This window comes from Pongo pygmaeus, chromosome 21 (assembly GCF_028885625.2).
Source record: "Pongo pygmaeus isolate AG05252 chromosome 21, NHGRI_mPonPyg2-v2.0_pri, whole genome shotgun sequence".
Classification (NCBI taxonomy): Eukaryota; Metazoa; Chordata; class Mammalia; order Primates; family Hominidae; genus Pongo; species Pongo pygmaeus.
In genome coordinates, this window is record NC_072394.2 from 35,404,705 (window position 1) to 35,429,243 (window position 24,539).

Sequence of the window (24,539 nt, forward strand, 5' to 3'; positions counted from 1 at the left end):
ACACAAAAATTAAATTAGATTCCCTACCTCACACCATGCACAAAAATAAATTCCAGATGCATTAAGGAGCTTTTATACATTTATATCTTGTGTGGGTTTATGCACCAACAAGCGTATATATATTCATATATATGTATGTATAAAATGTGTGTATAATAAAATTAATAGAAGACCAGCCTGGCCAACATTGTGAAACCCCGTCTCTACCAAAAAGTACAAAAATTAGCCTAGTGTGGTGGTGGGCGCCTGTAGTCTCGGCTACTCAGGAGGCTGAGGCAGGAGAATTGCTTGAACCTGGGAGGCAGAGGTTGCAGTGAGCCAAGATCACATCACTGCACTCCAGCCTGGATGACAGAGTGAGACACTGTTTCAAAAAAAAAAAAAAAAAAAAAAAGATTAGTAGAAGAAAATATAGGAGTATATGTCCATAAACTTGGAACTGAGAATGTCCTTCCCAACAATGCACACAACTTAGATGCCATAAAGAAAAACATTGAGTTGATAATATTTTCAAGAAAATCTGTTGAACAAAAGACACTTAAAGACAAATGATTGGGAAAAAACACAGACCAGCTGGAGGAGTGAGCCTGGGAGGGGCATGTGGGGGTGGGGGAAACGGGGTTTTTCAATGGATTCGCTTTTTAGCAAACCTCAGTTTGATTTGGCTTTTTAATAACAAGAATGGTTTACAGAAAAACTACCCGAATGATGCCAGGCTGGACGTGTGTGGCTTCCAGGTGCCCTGATTGCTGGGAGGAGCAGGGAGCAGCAGGGATGTGAGGCGACCCCTTGAAGCCCATTCCACTGTGAGGCCCATCAGAGATGGGCCTGGGCCAGGTGCTGGAGGAACCCCGTGTGCTGGCGTGGAGGCCTGGCAGATGGCCAGAATGGTGGATTCTGCAGCAGGACGGGCCGGTGCAGGGGCCCTCCCTGGAGACAAGCATATTTCCGATCTGTCCACCCTTCTAATGCCCAGCTGGCCCTGTGCCAGCATCTTCACTTCCCTGCCCCTGCCTGCTAGGAATTCCCTCCCTCGAAGGCTCCAGTTCCTGCTGCCATTCCAGCTGGGCCAAGACCTGCCCTATTCTAGAAATCAGCCCCTCCCAGAGGACTAGGCCTCCTATCACTTGCCTGGGGCCAGAGGTTGACAATAACCTTGAGGGTCATTTACCCAGCACCTATCATGTGTCATGCTCTGTGCTGAGAGCTTTGTGCACACAGCTGCTGTAGGTACCAGGAATAGGCACTGTTTTTAGCACCTCTAGAAGCTCTCAAGACAATACTAGAGCAGGACGGACCTCAGCTATGGCAAAGATTACACAGACAAAATACGAGTGACTGAAGTTTGGGAAACAATACTTACATACTTGGAAAAACTGAAGTCCAGAGAGGGTGTCTGACATGCCCAATGTCACACAGTAAATTGTCAGTATGATGTTGAAACACTCCACAGTGGGTAGGGTTGGGACCTCTCATCTATCACCTTGTCTGACACAATAGTCATAATCCTGTCCCTATTTTATAGCTGGGGAGACCAAGGCTCCTAGAGGGTAGGGTCTTGACCAGTGTCACACACAGTTTGGGGACAGAGCTTAACTTGAAGCAAGAAAGGCTTCTCATGTGCAAGAGTCAGACTGCGTGGGTTTGAATCCTGGAGCTGCCATTTGTTGTCTGTCATCTGCAGCAAGTCAGTTTGCTGCTTGGAGCCTTCACTGTCCTCATCCGTGAATGGGGTCTCCTGGGGCTGCTGAGAAGGTGCCTGGGCACCCGGAATGGGATCAACCATTGCTAACCATCAAATGCTCAGATGGGAAAGGCTAGCCCACTCTCTCTCTTTGGGGCCAAAAGACACTCAGACTTGGTCTGGGGGTAAAGAATAAATTTTAATCTCTCTCAGGGTAGGGGTTCTGGTGAGGCTGCTCTCTGGGCGGGGCCACAGAGCCGTGCACTCGCACGCGGTACAGGCAAGTGAAGCCTGGGTTCCCCCAGTTGCTTGAGATCTTCACCTTGACCGCACTGAAAGCCCGGGCCGGCTGGTTCTGGAAGAGAATCAGTCACAGAGGCAGCTCACCCGTAGACTCCCACCCTGCCTTTCCAAAGGTGGGGAGTGGAAGAGAACTTTCCCATTTCATAGGTGGGAAAACTAAGGCCCAGAGAGGAGGATGGACTGTCCCAAGGCCTCACAACAAGTCGATATTCAGGAGCTCTTACTGAAGATGCTGAGGCCAAGGACAGACATGCTGTGAGTAAGGAAATGTCCCGGCCTTAGCGCTGTGGGATCTTGGGCAAACCTCCATCCTTTCTGGGCCTCAGTCTCCCACTCCTGCCCTGCCCTGCCCGTAAGATGGGAGTGGTAATATCTGCTTCCCAGGATTGCTGTGGGCATGAAATGAGATTTTGGGGCCAGGCAGCCTCTAGAAGAGAATCATTCACAGAGGCAGCTCATCCACAGACTCCTGGCACATAGTAAGTGCTCTGTAAGTGAGGCCCCCTCCCCGTTTTTGCCAAGCAAGAGCGGGTGGAGCCTGCGTTTATTACTCTCCCTATCTAGTGCAAAAAGTGGGGCGGGCTTGGCCTTCACGGAATGGTTTCAACCTCCCAGGGAATGACAGAAGGGGAAACTGAGGCTCTAGAGAAGCAGGGCTCGGCCCAAGCTCACACATAATTTGTGGTTGGGCAGAGATTCAGGCCAATATGGGTTTGATTACCAAGCCTGAACATTCACCCTGTCAAGCCCCAGGGCCATTCCAGTGGTCACTCCTCCCGACCTGCTTCTGTCTCCAAACCCCTCTCCTTCAGGCCTCAGTTTCCCTACCTGTGGTTGGATCAGGTGATGATTATGGGGCCACCCACTATGGAGACTCTACCTTTGGAGCCAGCAGCCCCTGCCCAATGGGAACCTCTTGCTCAGCATCTGCTGTCCCTGGGAAGAAACACAGCAAGAGGGCTCCCGGGCACATCAGGGAAAAGGGGACATGGCCACAGGCGGTGGGATCTCCCTGGAGTCTCACTTGGCCCTGGGTAGCGGATCCTACTCTCTCAGCCTCAGTTTCCTTGCCTGTCAAACAGGTTAGTCATGACTGGGCACCTCCTGGGGATACTGGGGGATGAAGAGGGGGTCCCTGGGTTCAGATTGCACACTGTGCATTCAGCAGGTGCTCAGCACAGGCAGCTCTTCGCGGGTACCTGGAGTGGGAACATCTGGATGACGTTTTCTGGCTGAAACTGAAATGCCCCCAGGAACACCTCCTCCTTGGGGGAGCCCTCCATGCCCTGTGGAACCAGAACCAAGGTGAAGGTGTCAGATACAAGCAGGGCCTTCAGAGGGTGTCTCCCCTCTCCAGTGGGGACTTGCACACTCCCCAGGATGGGAGCTCACTACCTGTTTGGGCACCGTTTCACTGCGGTACAGTGTAATGAACAGGAAAGAGCACTGGCCTGGGAGTCAAAGGCTGGGGGTCTATGACTAGCTCTGCCATTGACTTGTAGGATTAGGGTGTTTCCCAGATCCTTCTCTGGACCTTATTTCACTGAGACAGTTCAGATAATGCTTCGGACCTTCTTAGCAAAATGGGGGCTCCATGGTCTCTGAAGATGATCTTCGCTCTGAAAAGCTTGGTTTGAAATAGAGTAGCTGTTTATCCCCTACCCTTGAAGGCTGAAATTGGACCCCAGCCCTGGCCACTTCCAGCCTTAACCAAGCTGCATTCAGCCCCTCCAGCCTGCAAGGGTTGTGCAGACACTGTTTACCCCAGGCCTGGAATACCACCGTTGGAAGGTTGTCCCTTTAGCTAAGCATAGCTCCCTGCCAGGGAGTGCTCACGTAGATGACGAAGTCCTTGGGGGCGGTGTCCAGGCTGCCTGACAGTGAGATGGTCTTGGGGATGTGCTGCAGCGTGAGGTTGGACAGGTAGACCTTCTGAGCCAATTGGATGGTCACCTGGCCGCGGTCACCCTCAAAGGCCCAGCAATTGCCAGGTGTCACGTTGGGCTAGAAGAGGCAAGTACAATAAGGGATATGCTGGGTGAGTAGGGGGATCATCCCACCTTTGATCCCCTGCACTTCCTGGGCCCTCCTGGGTGAGCCAGTCCTTTCTTGTCTCCAAAGCTTGGCTCAAGTGCCACCCCCTCCAGGAAGCTCTCCTGACTACCCATGCAGGGGTAAGCCTTACTTCAGTTCAATGCAGTAAGGGAGGGGCCTGCTTGGGGCCTCCCAGCCTCCACCCACTCCCCATTGGCACCCATTCATTCATTCATTTGCTCACTCACTCATTTATTCATTCAGTCATTCATCCCTCCCATTATTCTTTACATGGTCTCACAATCACCCCATGACTTAGGCATCATCACTATCCCCGTTTTGAAGGTGAGGAAACTGAGTTGGGGGAGCAGGACAATGACTGGTCGAGAGCCATGCAGAGCTGGAAGTGCAGCCCAGGGAATCTGACCTTGGAACTTGCCATTAACCACCACAATCTCCTGCCCCACAGAGGGGGAAACAGGCCCAGGGAGAGAAAGAGGTTTGACAGAAATCACCCAGGAAAGGCAATTACTTGGTAGGTTCTGAGCTTCTGGAGCCATGGCATGGACAGTCCTTATCTGAACAGTGGATGCTAGCCCAGGGGTGCAGGGGGCTGTGGGTGTCAGGGAAGGCCTCCTGAGGAGCTGGGGCCAGGGGAGATGAGGAGCCAGCTGGGAAAGGGAGCTGAGGGAACAGCACGGGAAAGGACCAGGGGCGAGCCAGGCTTGATGATATGAGGACCTGGAGAGCTCAGTTAGGCTGGAGCTGGGAGAGGGCCCAGGAAGGGCAGAGTCTTGGCTGGGCTGCTTTTCACTACTGCTCCAAACCTGACTGCAGCCAGCCCTTTGCAACCCAGCCACTGCCCCCCATGCCCCCCGCCCCAGCCTGGATGTGTGCACCACCCTGCACTCCTGGGCCCTGTGCTTGACCTGTGCCCCTGGGTTCTGTTTGCCTGTGGATCTGCTAGTCCTCGGCTGCGTCCACCAGGAAGCCCCTTGCCCCATCCAAGCTGAGCAAGGCCAATGCCCCAGCTTGACCTCGAGTGCCAATATCTTGGAGCTCCTTAAGGTAGAACCCACAGATGAGTGGCCTGTGACCTTTTGGCATCACCCACGGTCGGCCACTGGGATGAGAGTCTCAGCCGGTGTTCACTGAATGAAGGCACCTGCTTTGTGACCAGGACAAGCCCTTTCCTTCTCTGGGCCTCATTTTCCTCATCTGTGAGGCAGAATTCTGGAGGTGTGAAGAGCTCAGGTTTGAACTCTGGCTCTGCTACATACTAGTGACCAGCTGTGTGGCCGCAGTCAAGTGACCTGGCTCTTTGAGACTCAGTTTCCTTTTCTGCAAAATGGGTCTATGATTGGCCCATGCCCAGGGTAGTCCTGAGGTTTCTCTGACCCTCAAGTCTTAAGGGCTGAGTGGTGGGGTCCCTTCCAATGCCAAAGCAAGCTGTCCCTCTGCTTCACTCCTACCCTAGCCCCAGCAGCCCCTGCTGTCTGTTCTCACCTCCTGCCCCCTGCCTTCTCCCCAGCCCCCGCCTTGTCAGTAGCCCCCTCCTTCTGCTCCCTGCCTTTGCCCCTGCATCTGTCTCCTGCTCCTACCTCTAACCCCGCTCCTGCCCCTACTCCCTTTGCTCCCACCCCCTACCTCTTCTGCCAGCTCCTGTCCCCAAACCCTGCCCGGAACACTCCCCTGCCGCTGTCCCATCTCCCGCCATCCCCCCTGCCTCAAGGATCACGTCTGGGGGCTGTGCGTAGTTCCACAGCTGGATCCAGTTCCAGTAGGAGTGGGCCTTCTCATGGTTATAGGTGGCTGACGTGTGCTCAAAGTCAATGCTGGCCCCTGTATAGGAGAAGGGGGTCTCAGCCAAGCAGCCGGGCTTCTGCCTGGGGGAGGAGACGCCACTGATGGGCCCTCACTATGTGCCGGGTGAGCATTTTGGATGAGTCACTGGCCTTGTTCTCCTCTAGGAAATGGGATTACAGCCATATTAATAATGGTAATCATGGTGGCTATTATTTTTTATTTTATTTTATATTTTTTGAGATGGAGTCTTGCTCAGTCCCCAGGCTGGAGTGCAGTGGCGCGATCTCAGCTCACTGCAACCTCTGTCTGCCGGGTTCAAGCGATTTTCCTGCCTCAGCCTCCCGAGTAGCTGGGATTACAGGTGCCCGCAACCACGCCTGGCTAACTTTTGTATTTTTAGTAGAGACAGGGTTTTCCATGTTGGCCAGGCTGGTTTCGAACTCCTGACCTCAGGTGATCCGCATGCCTCAGCCTCCCAAAGTGCTGGGATTATAGGCATGAGCCACCGCGCCTGGCCCTGAAGCACTGAGTCTTTTTTTTTTTTTTTTTTCTGAGAAGTGGTATCTCTCTGTCGCCTAGGATGGAGTGCAGCAGCGTGATCTTGGCTCACTGCAAGCTCTGCCTCCCGGGTTCACTCCATTCTCCTACCTCAGCCTGCTGAGTAGCTGGGACTACAGGTGCCCACCACCACACTCGGCTAATTTTTTGTATTTTTAGTAGAGACAGGATTTCACCATGTTAGCCAGGATGGTCTCGATCTGACCTCATGATCTGCCCACCTTGGCCTCCCAAAGTGCTGGGATTACAGGCGTGAGCCACCACGCCCGGCCGAAGCACTGATTCTTGACTGCGGGTTGGAGATGGCTCTGTCCTGTTGACCTGTGTGCCCAGCACCGGGTTTGGAGAAGAGTGGTGGGTGGCGGTGGTGGAGAGGTAAAGCCAAGAACAGCCCAAGCACATAGTAGGGGCTTTATAGATCTATAATGTTGAGGGTCTGTGGATTCCTGTGTTCCCTCCCACCCCACTCCACCCCTACCCCCATACCCCACCCCGTCCCAGAGCCCCTTGAGAGAAAACAAAATTGTAGCAAGAAAACCAGCTGGGAGCAGAGGTCAGCTCTGAGGATGAACTTCCCAGTGGCAGAGGGAGTACCACACCAGAACTGAAACCCACCCTGTGTAGAGCTTCCAAGGACACTTGAGGCAGTCAGATGGTGGGGAAGGGGGTCACCTACCTGTAGACTTCAGGGCAAAGTCTGGCTTTTCGATGTAATCTCCGTGTATCATCTTCATTATTTTCTGGGCCATTTTTTGCTGAGAAGGCAGAAAACACAAGTTGTGCCCTGGTGTGTTGTCACGGACTGTGATCCCCACGTGTCCACGGGAGGTAACGGGGGCTGCAGGACGCTGTCCTCTCCCTAACAGCCCTCCCCTGCCTGTGGAAGCCTGTGGCTCTGTGAAGCCCAGGTGACACAAAGCCATCCTGACCCCACCCTGGGTTCACTGGGTGCTTTCAAGTCCACTGTGACCAGATGTCATATGGAGGTCCTGGAGTCTCAGTGAGGTTCAGGCAGGGGCTCTGACGTCACGCCAACCGTTACTGTTGTGGGGTCTTGGGCAAGTTACTGCCCCCCTGAGTCTCGATTTTCTCACCTGTAAGATGGGGACAATAATCGTGTCTACCTCCCACTGTGGATCTATAAAGCCCCTACTATGTGCCAGGGCTATTCTCGGCTTCACATATGCTCACCCTATCCCCTCCCAGCACCCCTAAGAAGTATGCACTATTATCATCCTTGTATTAAAGATGAGAATACTGAGGCACAAAGGTGTAGCTTGTTCAAGATCACCCAGCTGGTATGAGGCAGAGCGATCACTGTGGTTCCAGAGTTCAGGCCCTTAACCACTCCACTCTGCTGCCAGATGCAGATGGCAAAGCACTTAGCACAGTAGGTGCGCAATAAATACCAGCTGTTCTTTTTATTAGACTCTTCACAGTGGTGGAAGATTCTGTTTTCCAAAAATGGCTGCAACAAGGTCTCCCATTCCAGATCTTCTTTCAGTGTGACCTCCCACTGAAAGTTGGGGTCTAAGCTCCCTTCCCACCAGTCTGGGCTAATGACTACGGCAGAAGTGATGCTGTGTGACTTCTGGGGCTAAGTCCTAAGAAATGGACAGCACTGCCTGGTTCTCTGGGGGCAGCCACTCCTGGAGGCCAGCTGCCATGTTAAGAGGAAGCCCAGGCCACACGGAGAGGCCACAGATGGGTGCTTTGATCAACAGCCCTGAGTCCCAGTTGATAGCCAGCATCAATCTCCAGTCACATGAGTGAATCCAGATGATTCCAGCCCCAGATGTAGAGTCACCTCCAGCCTTCAAGTCTTCCCAGCTGAGGCCCCAGATACCATGGAACACAGACAAGCCATCTCCACTGTGTCCTGTCTGAATTCCTAACCCACAGAATCCCTGAGCACAAGTGGTTGTTTTACACCACTAAGTTTTGGGATGGTTTGCTATGCGGCAATGGTAACCAGAACAATAGCCAGGGTGTTACAAGGCAGTGATTATGATTCTATTTTGTTGATGTGCAAACTGGAGGCTCAGAGGGGTTGATGACCTGCCTGAGGTTACACAGCTGCAAAAGGCAAAAAATCCCCAACTCCTCCCCTTGTTGGCTGGGGACAATAGTCTCACCTATTACTTTTCAAAACTGGGTCGCCAACCCCAAGGAATTTCCCTGATGGCCCCCACCCTTTCTCTGCCCCAAGGCTGGGTGCAGTCGTCTTCTCTGGGATCCACAGGTGCTGGGACTGCCTTGAGGGCAAGGACGAGCTCTAGTTGATCCCCAATCCTGGATTCCCAGCACGCAGTAGGCACTTAATGATTGCACATTGATTAGTGTATGCATTTGGGTTCTACCTTTGTTTAAAGGCAACAAACATTTAGGGAGCACTTACCATAGGACAGACATTAGTCTAAGTTTACATGAATTACCATGTTTAATCCTTACAACTCATCTTCTAGATGAAGAAACTGAGGCACAAAGAAGGTACAGAGTCACACAGCTTATAGGTGGTGGGGATGAAATTCGAAGCCTAGCAGCCTGACTGTAGAGCCACTCCTTATAATCACTATGCCTTACTGCCTTTGTAAGTCATAGCGGGGCCTCCCTCCCCACTGCAGAGGAAACACCTGCCAAGAGCCTCACTTGATGGTGAGTGACTGACATGGTCTCTCCTCCTGGGTCTGTCTGAACAGAGCTTAGAGGGGAGATTCAGGGGCACTGGAGACCTAGGACTTTGGGACAATTAAAGATAAAGATGAGTTTTAGCAAAGTTTTGCTGAATCTTGCACAGTGGAATTTACCTCTGTGAACTCTTTTAAAAATTCAGCTTCTAGGTAAAGATGATGGATTGAAGACATCATCTAATTTTATTTTCTCCCAACACTCCATTACAGCTTCAGTAAAGGGATTTGAAAAGACCCAAACCCATATGAATAGGAAGCACAGGAGAGGAGAAAACCAGGCTGCTGCATATGGTTGTGCACGTTGTGCACTGCAGAAAGGTTCCCAGTTAAGAGGCCCTGTGTGGGGGCTGAAACTCAGCTCTTCACCTGTTCTTTGATTTGGAGGAAGGTGCATTTTGCAAATTCATCTGCCCAGCACAGGAAGCTTTTTCCAGTCTGCAAAAAGGCACAATGTGTCCCAGCAGTGGCCCTGGAGACAGCAGTAATATTCTAGAAGTTGTCCTACACATTGTAGGATGTTTAGAAGCATCCCTGGCTACCCACTAGATGCCAGTAGCATCTCCTCCTCACACTGTAACAACCAAAAATATCTCCAGACATTGCTAGATGTTCCCCAGGAGGCAAAATAATCCCCAATTGAGAACCACTGATTTAGCAGAAATGAGAAATCTGAATCTGAAACTGGCCATCCTCAGAAAGCTCAGGATTGGTGGCCTTAGGTGCCTCTGAAATTGGGGTGGAGAATTGGGTGTTAAGACAGTTAAGAGGAATCTGCATATTCCCTGGGGACTCCCTCTCACTCTGAGAAGCTGAGTGACTTCTCTATACCCCAGTAGAAGACTAGAAGTTATTCTCTAGAGAGGGTAAAACAGAGGGGCTCTGTTGGGACAGGTGAAGGTTTCTTAAATAGGATACCCAAAGCACTGCACAAAAAAGATAGATACACTGGACTTAATTAAAATTAGACATTTTTGTTCATCACCACTGACAGTGAAAAGCCACACTACAGCCTGGGAGAAGATATTTGCAATATGTACATTCAATAAAATATGTTTACCCAGAACACAGAAGAACTCCTACATGTCAATAAGAAATGGCACTCTCCCCCAAAAGGCAACAGACAAAATCCAAATGGCCGCTGGATACATGAAAAGACACTCCACATTATTAACAACCAGAAATGCAAATTAAAGTCATAGTGAGATACCACTTCTCACCCTGCAGAATAAAGTAAAAAAGACATATGACACCAATCGTTGGTGAGGATGTGGGACAACTGGAATTTGCATATACTTTTCATGGGAGCGTAAATGGAAAAACTATTTGGCAGCATCTAATAACGTGAACACACTCATACCTTATGATCCAGCAATTCCACTCCTAGTTGTTTCTACTCCCAAGACCAATAAGTATATATGTTCACCCAATGATATGAAAAAAAATTATAATTGTTCAGGAGCAGACATTCAAACAACAGTAGCTTCAAAAATGAGAATAGAGCAAATGCTGCTGTGGGAAATCACCAATTTAGTCACATGAATAAATAACATTTCTTAGGCCCAAAGGCCAGGAGTTTCCAGATTGACGGGTTCCAAAGGGTGGGCAGCCCATAGGCATGTCTGTGGAAGCAACAAGGACCAGATGAATTATAATTCTACAGAGCAGAGAACCGTTCTGAGATGTGCTGGCACTTTTTGTCCGTTTGTTTTAAATCTCTGGGGGCATTTGACGATTCTAGGCATGGGCTAAGGATCTGGGCTTAGGCCAGACGATGGGCTGCTGCTACTGGTGAAAGAGAGAGAAGCAAAGTTTTTAATGGTGAGCTAAAGTAACAAAACTGGGGACTTGAGGAGCCTCAAATATGGCCACTTTTCTTCACAAGGTATTAACTGAATTTCAAGACTATAGGAGGCTATAGGCCACTTCAAGCGTTTCTGAAAAGCAGAATAAAACTTCCTATCTTCACAGTGCTTAGGAAACGAAGTCCCTTTGAGGGAGGGCACCCCAAAACACAACAAGCAAGAGATAAAGGCCTTAGAACAGTGATTCTCTCTGGTATGTGTCAGAACCACCTGGAAGGCTTGCTGGACCACAGATGATTGGTTTCCATCTTCAGGGCCTCTGATTCAGAAGGTCAGAGTGAGGCCTATTAATTCAAATTGTTAACATTTTCCCAGGTGATACTGATGATGCAGGCACGTGGGCCATACTTTGAGATCCATTGCCCTTGAAGGGGTGGTGGTGAGTCAATACTGTGCTTCAGCTGCACGTCACCTGGGGGCACTAAACCAATCCTGGGCACAATTAGAACCCAGGAATCCAAGTTTGCCCCTGGCAGAGAAGGCTGCCACCAGGCACAGAGATTTTTGCATTCATGCAGGGGTGAGAGACACATTTGGAGACTTGTGAGGCCTCGAACATATGGTAAGTCTTTGCCACTAAGACAGTTGCCAAATTTTTGAAGCTGCATGGGAAGGAGTCTAAAGAGTTCAGCTTAAAACCTCTGGATAAATTTTCTAAAAATTGTGATCCAGGTCTGTCTGAACTAGCTTAATGCACGTCTAGATAGAAGTGACCAGTCTATTTCATCTTCCTTATAAAGAAAAGGGGAACTTTCTCTAGTGGAATTATAATAATTTGGAACAGCTACAGTTATTTTGTATACAATGTTGAGAAACCACTAAAAGTTACTAGACTTGAGGAGGCAAGACCATATGATTGATACCCAAGATAAAAAGCAGAAAACGGAGGCCACAGATGATCCAGATATTGGAGTTAGCAGACAAGGATTTTTAAAATAACTGTTGCTAATGTGTTAATTAAAATAAAGGAAAAGATGGACAACATAGGTGAAATGTTGGAGAATTTCACCACAGAATTAAAGTCTGTGGAAAAAAATCAAATGTATATCCTAGAACTAAACAATGCAGTATCTGAAATTAAGAACTAAGGCCGGATGCAGTGGCTCATGCCTGTAATCTTAGCACTTTAGGAGGCTGAGGCAGGTGGATCACTTGAGGTCAGGAGTTCAAGACCAGCCAAGTCGACATGGTGAAACCCTGTCTCCACTAAAAATACAAAAATTAGCTGAGCGTGGTAACGTGCACCTGCAATCCCAGCTACTCAGGAGGCCGAGGCATAGGATTCGCTTGAACCCAGGAGGCGGAGGTTGCAGTGAGCTGCCTGGGCGACAGAGGGAGACTCCATTAAAAAAGAAAAAAAAAAAAAAAAAAGAACTAAATGCATGGATTTAATAATAAATTGGAGAGACAGAATGATGCAAGATTATTAGTAAACCTGAAGAAAGGTTAATAGGAAAATATCAAAACATAAGCACATACGGAAAAAGAATGAAAAAACAAACCAGGTAATAGCGTAGGAATCACATAAAGCACTCTAAAGGCTTTCAAAGCATAGGCCTAGCATAGGTGTAATTAGAATCCAAGGAAAGGAGACAGATAATGGAAAGAAGAAATATTTTAAGAGATAAAAGGTAAAAGTTTCCCAAAACTATTGAAAAATATGAACCCACAGATTTAATAAGCTCAGCAAACCCCAAACCAGGTTATATGAGGAACATTAGAGACAAAAAGATTATTCTATAAGCTCCCAGGGATAAAACATAGATCATACTCAAAGGATCAATAATAAAAGTGCCATTAGACTTCTCATTAGCAGCAGTATAAACTATAATACAGTGGTGAGCTTCCTTCAAAATTCTCAGGAGAAACTATTTCATATTTAGAATTCTGTACCCAGCCAAACTATCAACCAAGTACAAGGATAGAAAAAGATGTTTTTAAACATACAAGCACTAAAAATATACTCTTTCACTGTTTTCCTGAAAGTCACTGGGGGATGTGCTCCCTCAAAATGAGAGATAAAACCAAGAAAGAAGACTTGAGGTATAGGAAACAGGACATCAAACAAAGAGAAATTAGATGTTTGGGGCAGAATGGCCAGCATCTCACCTCATCGGACATGGCTTCCATCTCCTGGAGCTTGGCAATGAGCAGGTTCATGCTACCTCGGAGGTCCTGGATTTCCCCACTGTGATGTCGCACCTGCTCCTGGTACAACCTTATCAGGAAGGAGTGATAACAAGAACAGGTTGATTTGTTTTTTTTGTTATTATTATTATTGTACTTTAAGTTTTAGGGTACATGTGCACAATGTGCAGGTTAGTTACATATGTATACGTGTGCCATGCTGGTGTGCTGCACCCATTAACTCATCATTTAGCATTAGGTATATCTCCTAATGCTATCCCTCCCCGCTCCCCCCACCCCACAACAGTCCCCAGAATGTGATGTTCCCCTTCCTGTGTCCATGTGTTCTCATTGTTCAATTCCCATCTATGAGTGAGAACATGCGGTGTTTGGTTTTTTGTCCTTGCGATAGTTTACTGAGAATGATGATTTCCAATTTCATCCATGTCCCTACAAAGGACATGAACTCATCCTTTTTTATGGCTGCATAGTATTCCATGGTGTATATGTGCCACATTTTCTTAATCCAGTCTATCATCGTTAGTATTCCATGGTGTATATGTGCCACATTTTCTTAATCCAGTCTATCATTGTTGGACATTTGGGTTGGTTCCAAGTCTTTGCTATTGTGAATAGTGCTGCAATAAACATATGTGTTCATGTGTCTTTATAGCAGCATGATTTATAGTCCTTTGGGTATATACCCAGTAATGGGATGGCTGGGTCAAATGGTATTTCTAGTTCTAGATCCCTGAGGAATCGCCACACTGACTTCCACAATGGTTGAACTAGTTTACAGTCCCACCAACAGTGTAAAAGTGTTCCTGTTTCTCCACATCCTCTCCAGCACCTGTTGTTTCCTGACTTTTTAATGATTACCATTCTAACTGGTGTGAGATGGTATCTCATTGTGGTTTTGATTTGCATTTCTCTGATGGCCAGTGATGATGAGCATTTTTTCATGTGTCTTTTGGCTGCATAAATGTCTTCTTTTGAGAAGTGTCTAAGAACGGGCTGATTTGTGATGCGTTGTTGTTACCCTCAGATTTTCCCGTTGCTAGTTGGCTCTCAAAGAATGAGTTTCAGATTTTCCTACTCTCTTAGGCCCTTCTCTGGACCTATTCATCAGGTTATTATCTCTAAAACATTACTCATTCTCTTCTTTCTGCTTGGAATATCTTTATGTCCAGCTCATTCCTTCCAAATATTCCTGAGTATTTTGTCTGCAATTAAGGATGCTGCCATCAGGTGGTGTCTTGGTTAAAATTTCTTCTCAGCTACCATTTGCTGAGCACTGACTATGGGTCAGGAACTATTCAAGACACTTTGCGTCTTCTTTAGCAACCATAATTGCCAAGAGCAAGATGGGTGTTATGCGTCATCTCATAAATGAGGAGTCAAAGGCCCAGAGAGAAGAGGTGACTTGCCTAAGGTCAGCCACATAGAAGGTATGGGAGTTAGGATTTAAACCCAGGTTGATCTGACTGCAGAGCCTACATTTGTAGCCAATACACTCCAGATTCTGGCTATAGCTCTGCTTTTTAGGTAATAATATGGTTACCCAGAAGATTCCTCTTACCTTAAGCTCTGCAGTGGACCATTTATGCTGTCATCCTGGGGGAGTATTGAGAAAAGTAAGGGGACTCCTTCAGATGGCTTAATCTGGCCCCAGGAGAACTTCATCCATCTATTCTCCCACAATTATAAACCCATACATTCATCCACTTTCCTGTTGACTCTTCCAACCATCTACCCACCTATCATTTCTCCAAACTCTAATTTACTGTCCTTTTTATTCATCCATCCACACTTTTATCCATCCATCCTCACCTTCATCCATCCAACTTTATACCCACCCACCCTCCCTTATCCATCGGTTCTTCCAACTCCCCAACTTCCCCCATCTATTTACACTCCAATCCACATACCCTAACCCATCTACCACTCTTTCATTCATCCGTCTATCCACCAACCCACCCATCCACTCATCTATCCCATCTGCTCTTCCATCCACCCATCATTTCATCCATCTATTCACCTATTCATGTATTCACCTAGCCTCCTATCTCTTTCCCCTAGTCCTACATCCATCAAATCCAACCTTCCATCTGTCCATCCTCCCATCCATTCTCTCTCCATGCACACTCCCATCTGGCCATCCAGTCACCCAACATTGATAGTGGCAACCCTGTTGCTGGCACCAAACTAAACATTGCTGTGGTGAATAGGACCTGGCTCCTTCCTTCAAGAAGCTGCCAGTACAGTTGGAGAGACGGTCATGACCACAGAAAATTATAGGAGGAAAGAGGAATGTGACCACTTCTGCCTGGGTGTTTCTAGAAGAGGTGACATTTTAGCTGGACCTTGATGGATATGAAGGGGTTCATAAGGAGGAAAAGAGGAGAGGGAGGGACAGGCCTTTCAGATCCCCCTTCTGAGGTCCTCTGAGACTTTTTGCAGACCTCAAGTAGGGAGTTTCGCCACTTATTTCCTCCTCCTTCCTCCTCAGAAACCCAAAAGCAAATGAGTATAATTGCTGTTAAGCAGAAGGACAAGCTGCCTTAAGTACAGAAATGTGTTCCCTGTTATCACCAGCCCACTTTAATGGGGCCTTGAGAAAGGAGAGATGGGTCATCCCTGAGAGTCAATGACAGGAGAGCCGTCTTGGAGGAGGGACTATCGCATCCAATCTTTGAAAGTCATCTCTGGCAGAAGAGATGGGTTCTAGGTGGGTGGCACGATGAAGGGAGATATTTGGATCTGGGTCAAGTCAGGAACTGATTAGGGGCCTGATTTGGTGAGAATGAGTGGAGCTATGGAGGTGATATTGACTGGTTAGGGTGAGACCAGTCAGCCGTGGGGCCTGAGGAGGGTGCACACTCACCTGCCAGACTTTCATTTTCGATGGTAAGTGAATAGAAAACATCCAGAATCCTGTGAGGCCATGAGAATAAGAATGAGCCATTTAACATGCAAGATGAAGAGCCTAGGTGCTGGAGTTAGGGCGTCTGGGTTCAAATCCCAGCTATGCCACTTGCCAGCATTGTGCAACACTGGGGGAATTACTTAATGCTCTATGCCTCAGTTCCCTCCTCTGTAAAACAGGAATAACAATAATATCCACTTCATGATCAGATGATATCAAATGTGTAATACGTGGCACATAAACCAAGTCATCTGTGGCTCCCCCTTCCCTCTTCCAATTCTACTGGGGATAATTGGCGAAGAGAACAAGGCACTCTGCATTTTATGACCTCCATGCTGGCTGAAAAGCCACCGTTCAAGCCATTATTTAAAAGTCTTGGCTGGGTGTGGTGGCTCACGCCGGTAATCCCAGCACTTTGGAAGGCCGAGGCAGGCAGATCACTTGAGCCCAGGAGTTCAAGACCAGCCTGGCCAATGTGGTGAAACCCCATCTCTACAAAAAAATAAAAATAAAATAAAATAAAATTTAGCCAGGTGTGGTGGTGCACGTCTGTAGTCCCAGCTACCCGGAGGCCGAAGTGGGAGGATCACTTGTGCCAGGAAGTCGAGGCTGCGGTGAGCTGTGATCCACTGCACTCCAACCTGGGCAACAGAGTGAGACCCTGTCTAAAAAAAAAACAGCTTTTACTGAGGCAGGAGAATCGCTTGAACCTGGGAAGCAGAGGTTGCAGTGAGCCGAGATCATGCTGCTGCATTCCAGCCTGGGCGACAGAGACTCTGTCTCAAAAAACCCCAAAAACCAAAAAACAAAAACAGCCTTTAAAATTTATTTATTGTTCTTGATAAAACCCTCAACGAACTAGGAATAGAAGGGAAACTCCTCACTGTGATAAAGACCATCTATGAAGAGCTCACAGCTCACATCCTATTTAATGGTGAAAGACTGGGCGCTTTTCCCCTAAGATCAGGGATGAGACAGGGATGCTTCCTCTTGCCAGTTCTATTTAACATGGTACTGGAGGTTCTAGCCAGGCCAGTTAGTCAAGAAAAAGTAGGCCAGGCGTGGTGTCTCACACCTGTAATCCTAGCACTTTGGGAGGCTGAGATACGATGGTTTGAGGCTGGGAGTTCTAGACCAAACCGGGCAACACAACAAGACTCCATCTCTCCAAAAAAAAAAAAAAAAATTAAACAAAAATTAAAAATTAGCTGGGGGTGATGGTGCACACTTATAGTCCTAGCTACTCAGGAGGCTGACGTGGGAGGATCACTTGAACTCAGGAGTTCCAGGCTGCAGTGAGCTATGATTGCACCACTGCACTCCAGCCTAAGTGACAGAGACAGACCCTCTCTTAAAAAACAAAAAAGAAGTAAAGGTCATCCAGATTATCATGCAGAAAAGAGTTAAACTACCACTATTTGCAAATGACATGATCTTGCATTAGAATTCTAAGGGATCCAAGGTTAGGTATCTTGCCTTGTGTTATAACTAAAAATCGGGTTCAGCAAGGTTGCAGGATACAAGATCAAGGTACAAAAAGTCAGCTGTATTTCTATATACTAGCAATAGATAACCTGAAAACAAAATTAAGAAACCCATTTCTAATAGCATCACAATAAAGGTGTTATTTAGGCTGGGCGCGATGGCTCACGTCTGTAATCCCAGCACTTTGGGAGGCCAAGGCGGGTGGATCATGAGGTCAGGAGTTCAAGACCAGCCTGGCCAAGATGATGAAACCCCATCCCTACTAAAAATACAAAAATTAGCAGGGCGTGGTGGTGTGCGCCTGTAGTCCCAGCTACTCGGGAGACTGAGGCAGAGAATTGCTTGAACCCGGGAGGCAGAGGTTGCAGTGAGCCGAGATTATGCCACTGCACTCCAGCTTGGCAACAGAGTGAGACTCCGTCTCAACAACAACAAAGGTGTTATTTATCAAAGTCCTAGTTGTTGGATTTTAAAGCGGGACGGTTCTCTAGGATTCACTGTTAATTTTCCCATGGGGAGCTGATTCTCCCTCCTTCCCCCACCCCCAACCTCCACTCCAAAGCCAGTATATTTCAGTGGAGGGAGGAGATTCCTTTGCTTGGGAAAGCTAAGCTGTGTTGTGGGAGGTGGGGGTGGTGGCTGGAAAGAAGCCATGGAAACCCAGAAAGCGGGAATAACAATGTTCATAACATGGTTTGGGGAGAGCTTTATAATTTCCAAAGCATTTCTTGGCTTCTAAAATATTTTCATGGTCATCATTTCATTTCATAATTCTCACAACAACACCCATCAGGCAGATGGGGAAACTGAGTCACGTGGAGGGGCAGTGTCTTGCCTAGTGTCCTATAATCAGTGCCAGGGCCCAGGGATACCTCGACCTGGGAGTGGGCAGGGCCCTGGGACACACCGAAAGCACAGAGGAGCAGAATGCCTGTCTTCTCCACGAGCTTCTGGCACAGCAGCTTGCATCTGGAAGGCAGGGAGTGGTGGTCAAGGCCCTGCCAAGTGTTCACCCTCCTCCTTGTCACTCTCTTTCTCCGTAGGCATGCTGTTTGCCCTATCCCTTCTTCTCTCCCTGGTAAATGTGTGCTTCAGGATTCAGCTCAAATGTCCCCTCCTCCAAAGACCTCCACAGGCAACGCTCCCAACCCTGTGAGCTTGGCAGTGTTTTGGTGCCTGCCTTTCCCACCTGACTGGGAGCTCATGAGTGGCAGGGCTGAGCTAGGCTCAGAATAGACGTTAAGAAAACATTTAAAATTTAAACTTCAAATGAATGAATGAATGAGGTGGATATCTCTGCTGGAGTTTGGAAGAATTTCCAAGGACGGCAAAGGAAAAGGGAAGGAAAGAATGGGTGAGGCCCTCCAGGCGGGAAGAACAGCATGTGCTGGGCTGGGTGTGATGGCTCATGCCTGTAATCCCAGCACTTCGGGAGGCTGAGGTGGGAGGATCACTGGAGTTTGAGACCGGCCTGGGCAACATGGTGAAACTCTGTCTCTACAAAAAATACAAAAATTAGCCAGACATGGTGGTGTGTGCCTGTAGTCCCAGCTACTTGGGAGGCTGAGGTGGGACGATTGCTTGAGTTCGAAAAGTAGAGGCTGCAGTGAGCTGTGATGGCACCACCGCACTCCAGCCCTGGCGATAGAGTGAAACCCTGTCTAAAAAAAAAAAGTTAACAGCACGTGCAAATGTGTGGAGGTGGGAATAGGAATAGGAATCGTGTGTCCAGGCAGTGAGAACCCTGGCCTTGCTGGCCCAATGGGTCCCTGGCAGGAAGCCAAGTGAGAGCAGCTTGGAAAGGAAGGGTGGGACAGGATTGCAGGACACTGCAGGCTGAGGGGCTGGAGCAATGGGGGACCACAGTGGGTTCTGGGGTGGGAGTGTTTGATAAAAGCCAGGTTTGGGATAGCTTTTCTGGTCTGGCTACCAAGGGGAGATCCAAACTGATGGAGGGGCTGTTATGGTCCCTAGCTGCCATTTCCCACTCCCCATCACCCTCCCCCTGCCTTCCCTGCTCACCTGCACGTGTTGAACAGAACCTGCTGGGCCTGAGTTCTCAGGGAGCAGGCAAAACAGGTGAACCAGGCTGTACGGGAGACAGAAAAGCAGTGAGTCACTATGCCCTCATCTTTGTCCCACTACAAGGACCTGCTGACCTTTCTGGGGCTGGGGGAGGCCCTGGAGCTGGCAGACCCTCTCAACTTGTTGGCTGAGCCTGGGAGAGCACCAGGCTCTGCTTATGGGTATGCACTAGCCTGGAGTGAGTACAGGTCAGTACAGGTGGGCACTGCTTGCCACTGGCAGTTAACAGACATTTTCTTTCCCTTTCTTTCTTTTCTTTTCTTTTCTTTCTTTCCATTCTTTCTTTCTTTCTTTTTCTTTCTTTCTTTCTTTTCTTTCTTTCCTTCTTTTTCTTTCCTTCCTTCCTTCCCTTTCTTTCTTTCTTTCTTTCTTTCTTTCTTTTCCTCCCTCCATCCCTCCCTCCCTCCCTCCCTCCCTTCCTTCCTTCTTTCTTTTTTGACAGAGTCTCACTCTGTCACCCAGGCTGGAGTGCAGTGGCATGACCTCAGCTCACTGCAACCTCCGCCTCCCGAGTTCAAGCGATTCTCTTGCCTCAGCCTCCTGAGTAGCTGGGACTACAGGTGCGTGCCACCATGCCCGGCTAATTTTTGTGGGGTTTCACCGTATTGGCCAGGTTGGTCTCAAACTCCTGACCTCGTGATCTGCCCGCCTTGGCCTCCCAAAGTGCTGGGATTACAGGCATGAGCCACTGCGCTTGGCCGATAAACACTTAATCGTGACTCAGAAGCACAAAAGGCCTGGAATGTAACAATGCCCATTTCTAGACACTGGGAGCTTGGCAAGAGCTGGGGCCTTGTCTGGTTCATCCCAGAATGCCCACTATGGAGCTAGGCAAAAAGTAGGGGACTCAGAATGGACGGGAAGGTGAAAGGACACAGGGGTGGATGGAAGAAGGAAGGGAATGGCTGTCTGGCTTGGAAGATGGATGAATCAGGAGATAGATGAGAGAATGGGAGACTGAAAGGATGGGTGGATGAACAGAAAGAGGGATGACTGGGTGGATGTGCCTATGAAATAAGGTCTGGGAGAACTGATGAACTCAACAGGTGGATGGATGGGTGAAACCAGCAGCCAGACTGGTGGTAGAGGAGGGTTGGCAGTTAATTCCTCCTCCAGACAGCAAGCCTCCCTCCCAGTTCCCCTCTCCAGCCACCAAAGACATTGGCAGGAATGACCCCTTTGATGGGCAGAACTCCAGAGTTCAACCTGCAGCTCCCCACCACCCCTGCAGCCCAGGGCAGGCCTTGCCACCCCCAGGTCAGCCTGGGCTGAGGCTGGACCCTCTCCCCAGACCCATTTTGATGACGAAGGCGATTATTCAGTATATACATACACACACATCCCAGCATGCACTGAGTCAGGCCTAGGGCTTGGGCATTGATGCGGACAGGCAACAGGAAGTTGTCATCTGCAGAGAGCACAGGACTGTCATGTCACTGCCAGCCTCTTGATTTGGTGCTTGCAAAGACCTAGGGAGCACCCAGAGCTTGGTGCGAACATCCCTGCCCCCTGCCCCTTGCTGGGTAGCCCCAGATTGCCCGTTTGACATCCCTGAGCCTCAGCCCCTCAGCTGCCCATGAAAATACCAGGGCACCTGTCCTTGCTCACTCATGTTTGGGGAGGTGTCCTCTGCCATCCTGCTGGTGTTCCGGCCTCGCTGGGCAATCCTGGGGATGATAAGATTAATAGTCGCATTTTACAATTATGAGGAACATAGTGTCCTTGGAATGTGCATACCACATTCCAGACTGGGAAACTGAGGTGCAGAGAAGGTTTCCCAACACCACCAGCCTGTGATTCAGGGACAGGCCCAGGTCTGGCTGATCCCAAATCCAGGCATCCATCAAGGAAAAGACCCAGGTTGCTGTGGCAGTCACAGGTGGTTGTCGCCATGTCCCCGAGGTTGGCAGAAGCCTAGTTTTGGTCCTTTGTCTGCTCCTACCCCATGTGATTTTAGGCCATTTTGATTGGTCGAATCCTGCTGTCATGCTCCCATTCCCTGTGCTGTGATTGGTTCAAGGGTGAGGAAGTCTGCAGGGGTGAGGTAGGGTGGGGTAGTGGGGTGGTTATGAGGTAAGGGACTTGGGGGAAAAGTTAGGTTTAGGATTAGCTAAATGAGACCCACAGAAAACAATGCTTATTCTCCTTCCCCTAGACAGCCACATTTCTGCGTGACACCTGAAACTGTGGTAGCCATCTTGTGACCATGAGAGGGGGCTAAAAGAGCAGAATGATGACAGGAACCTGGGTCTTGGGTGGCAGAACTGAGGAATTAATGCACTCTGGAGCCCCCTGCACCTTGGGACCTCTTGATATGTGAGATTTAAATTTTTCCCTTATTTCTTAAGTCAAAGGTCTCTAATCATTTTTGTTTATCATACCCTCAGAGTATTTATTATTGGTTTATTAATAAATTATATATACACCCAATTGTACTAATACATTATTTACCCTTCCCAAATGTACAGATTTAGTGATAACATTCCTGAAGAATATAAATTAAAAAAGGATGAAAGACATACATTCTAACCTGGTCATTTCTTTTCTCACCCTTGGGGATTGTTTGGTATACTCTCTCGGGATATACACCCAGATTTGGGTGCCCAGAGATAGGCATCATTTTGAGTTGGAATTTCTGTCACCTGCAGCCAGAGGCCTTCTGACAGATAAAGATGGCAAAATACTTCTTTCCTTGTTTCATACCAGTCTCCTGAACTAGACCGTGAGCTCCATGAGGGAACAGAGCACATCAGACTGGTGCCACACCGTGTTCCCCATCCTCTGTGCATTTCCCAGCACATAGTAGATGCTCAATAAATGCATGCAGGAAGGATGGCTGCTTCACCACTTCCTGGCTGGGAGACTTTGGGAATACCACTGCCAAACCTCTCTGGTCTTGGTGGCTGTCTCCGTACAGTACAGTTGACAATGCCACTCACCTCCCAGGACAGGGTGGAAGGGCAGCATTTTGTAAACTGTAAAGGGCTGGGCAAAGGGAGGGGCTGCCATCCTCACCTCCGGGGTCTGGGATTGTGGGCCACATCTTCGAGTAGGGCGCCTGGGTCCCCAGGGCTCCTTGAGGACCGTGGCATCGATTTCCTTCTTTAGGATTGGGGATGGAGGCGGGGATCTCTGGGAGCTGGTGAGGAGGAAGTGGCTGATGCCTCTGAATGTCCCCTGAAAAGTGCCAAGTGGAATCTGCCAGGATCAGTGGAGCAGTTGGCACTGTGACCTCACAGAACACGTGGGTGGAGGGGCAGGGGATGGGGCTAGTCTCCAGCTTGGCCCTAGAACCTCTCCCAGAGGAAGCCATTGTGACCCACTTTCCTTTTTTAAGATGGGAAAATTGAGGCATCAAGACAGGAAAGGCCATGCTGGGGTCTCAGAAGCTGGACAGGGGCAAGGGCTGAAGCTCCAGTAACCCAACCATGCTTTTCCTTGTTCCCTAGATCCCTTCCTGCCCCAAGCTTCCCATGCTTTTCACCTTCTTAGGTTGCACCTGAATGCATTTTGTAATGCTGAGCTTCTCACTGGTGGACATTGTGCATAACACAAAATAACATTGCATGTGTTGTTGCTTTAATAAAGTTCTACTTTTTGGCTGGGCGCGGTGGTTGATGCCTGTAATCCTAGTACTTTGGGAGGCAGAAGTGGGTGGATTGCCTGAGCTCAGGAGTTTGAGACCTGCCTGGGCAACATGGCAAAACCCCTTCTCTACTAAAAATACAAAAAATCGGCTGGGCGTGGTGGTGTGTGCCTGTAATCCCAGCTACTTGGGAGGCTGAGGCTTGAGAATTGCTTGAACTCGGGAGGTGGCAGAGGTTGCCGTGAGCGGAAATCGCGCCACTGCACTCCAGCCTGGGCAACAGAGTGAGATTCTATCTCCAAAAAAAAAAAGTTCTACCTTTTTACTGGGGAAAAATAAAAGCATAACCGAGTGGAAATGTTGGGCTAAGTTTTTTCTGCTAGCCCTGCCTGTACAGAGCTTGACTATTTGGATAGCAAAGCTAAAATGAATTCACTTTTGCCCCCTGGTGGCAGTTGCTTAAAATTGCAGGCTAATTACCAATGGGAAGTCCCTCATTTGCAATTACCAATGGGAAGTCCCTCAAAGAGGCCCACATACTAAAACATGAACATGTAAATATGTTAAGTCACAAGGCAAAGGGGAGTTAAAGCTAGAAGAGCAATTTAAGTTGCTAATCAGTCGATCTTGAGATGGGGAGAATACCCTAGATTACCCATGTGGGTGCAATGTAATGACAAAGGTCCTTATAAGTGGAAGAGGGAGGCAGGGAGATGGCAGCACAAGAAGCATTCAGCCCAACATGCTGGCTTTGAAGATGGAGGAAGGGACCAGGAGCCAAGGAATAAGGGCAGCTTCTAGAAGCTGGAAAAGGCAGATGGACAATTCCTCTCCTGCAGCCTCCAGCAAGGAATGCAGCCCTGCCAATGCTTCCTTGATTTTAGCCCAGGGAGACCCATCTGGGACTTCAGACCTCCAGAATGGTAACATGATAAATTGTGTCTTAAGTCACTAAGTTTGTGATAATACACTATTGCAGCAACAGGACACCAATGCAAAACGCCTGAGAATATTCAGTGAAGGGGAAACTCTGAAATGCCACCACTACAATTGTTAAAAGGGTCTTTCAAATGTATACTCATTCATTTATTCATTCAACAAATATTTATGCATGTAGTATGGTCCAGGCGCTGGAAACAGGGCTGAGCAGAACCAGCTCCCATCCCTGCGGATGCAGGCAGTGGCTGGCAGAACATTCTGCATTTAGCAGGTGCTCACCAAATGGTGCTTGCCATTGCTGTCGGGAGCCGGTTGAGATCTGGGATGGGCTGGTGAGAATCTCCCTCTTTTATGTCTACTGGCTGTTACCCAAATGGCTCTTGTGCTGGAAATATTTAAGAAAAGGAAGTGTCCAGGCCAACAGCAAACACTGAGAGCGGGTTTGGTCAATATT

At 48.6% G+C, this 24,539-nt stretch overlaps 1 protein-coding gene across 10 annotated transcripts; it reads right to left on the reverse strand.

The window, feature by feature from the left end:
- Positions 1-658: 658 nt before the first annotated feature.
- On the reverse strand, positions 659-22,803 carry SUN5 (Sad1 and UNC84 domain containing 5). 10 transcript variants are annotated; one of them, XM_054467057.1, is made up of 14 exons: positions 22,576-22,802; positions 21,169-21,227; positions 20,894-20,968; positions 19,498-19,564; positions 18,383-18,444; positions 15,949-15,998; positions 14,644-14,678; positions 13,047-13,155; positions 7,062-7,140; positions 5,748-5,863; positions 3,824-3,991; positions 3,187-3,273; positions 1,364-2,039; positions 659-930 (listed from the first exon to the last, which is right to left on the reverse strand). In XM_054467057.1, the coding sequence occupies exons 1-13, from the start codon at positions 22,650-22,652 to the stop codon at positions 1,884-1,886; spliced, it is 1,140 nt and encodes a 379-aa protein (XP_054323032.1). In that variant the 5' UTR covers positions 22,653-22,802; the 3' UTR covers positions 659-930; positions 1,364-1,883. The 10 variants fall into 10 exon arrangements, with proteins under 10 accessions (XP_054323032.1, XP_054323034.1, XP_054323031.1 ...); XM_054467059.1 differs by lacking the exon at positions 659-930 and having other exon boundaries at positions 1,864-2,039; positions 5,760-5,863; positions 22,576-22,789; XM_054467056.1 differs by lacking the exon at positions 659-930 and having other exon boundaries at positions 1,864-2,039; positions 18,311-18,444; positions 22,576-22,787.
- Between the last annotated feature and the right edge of the window lie 1,736 nt (positions 22,804-24,539).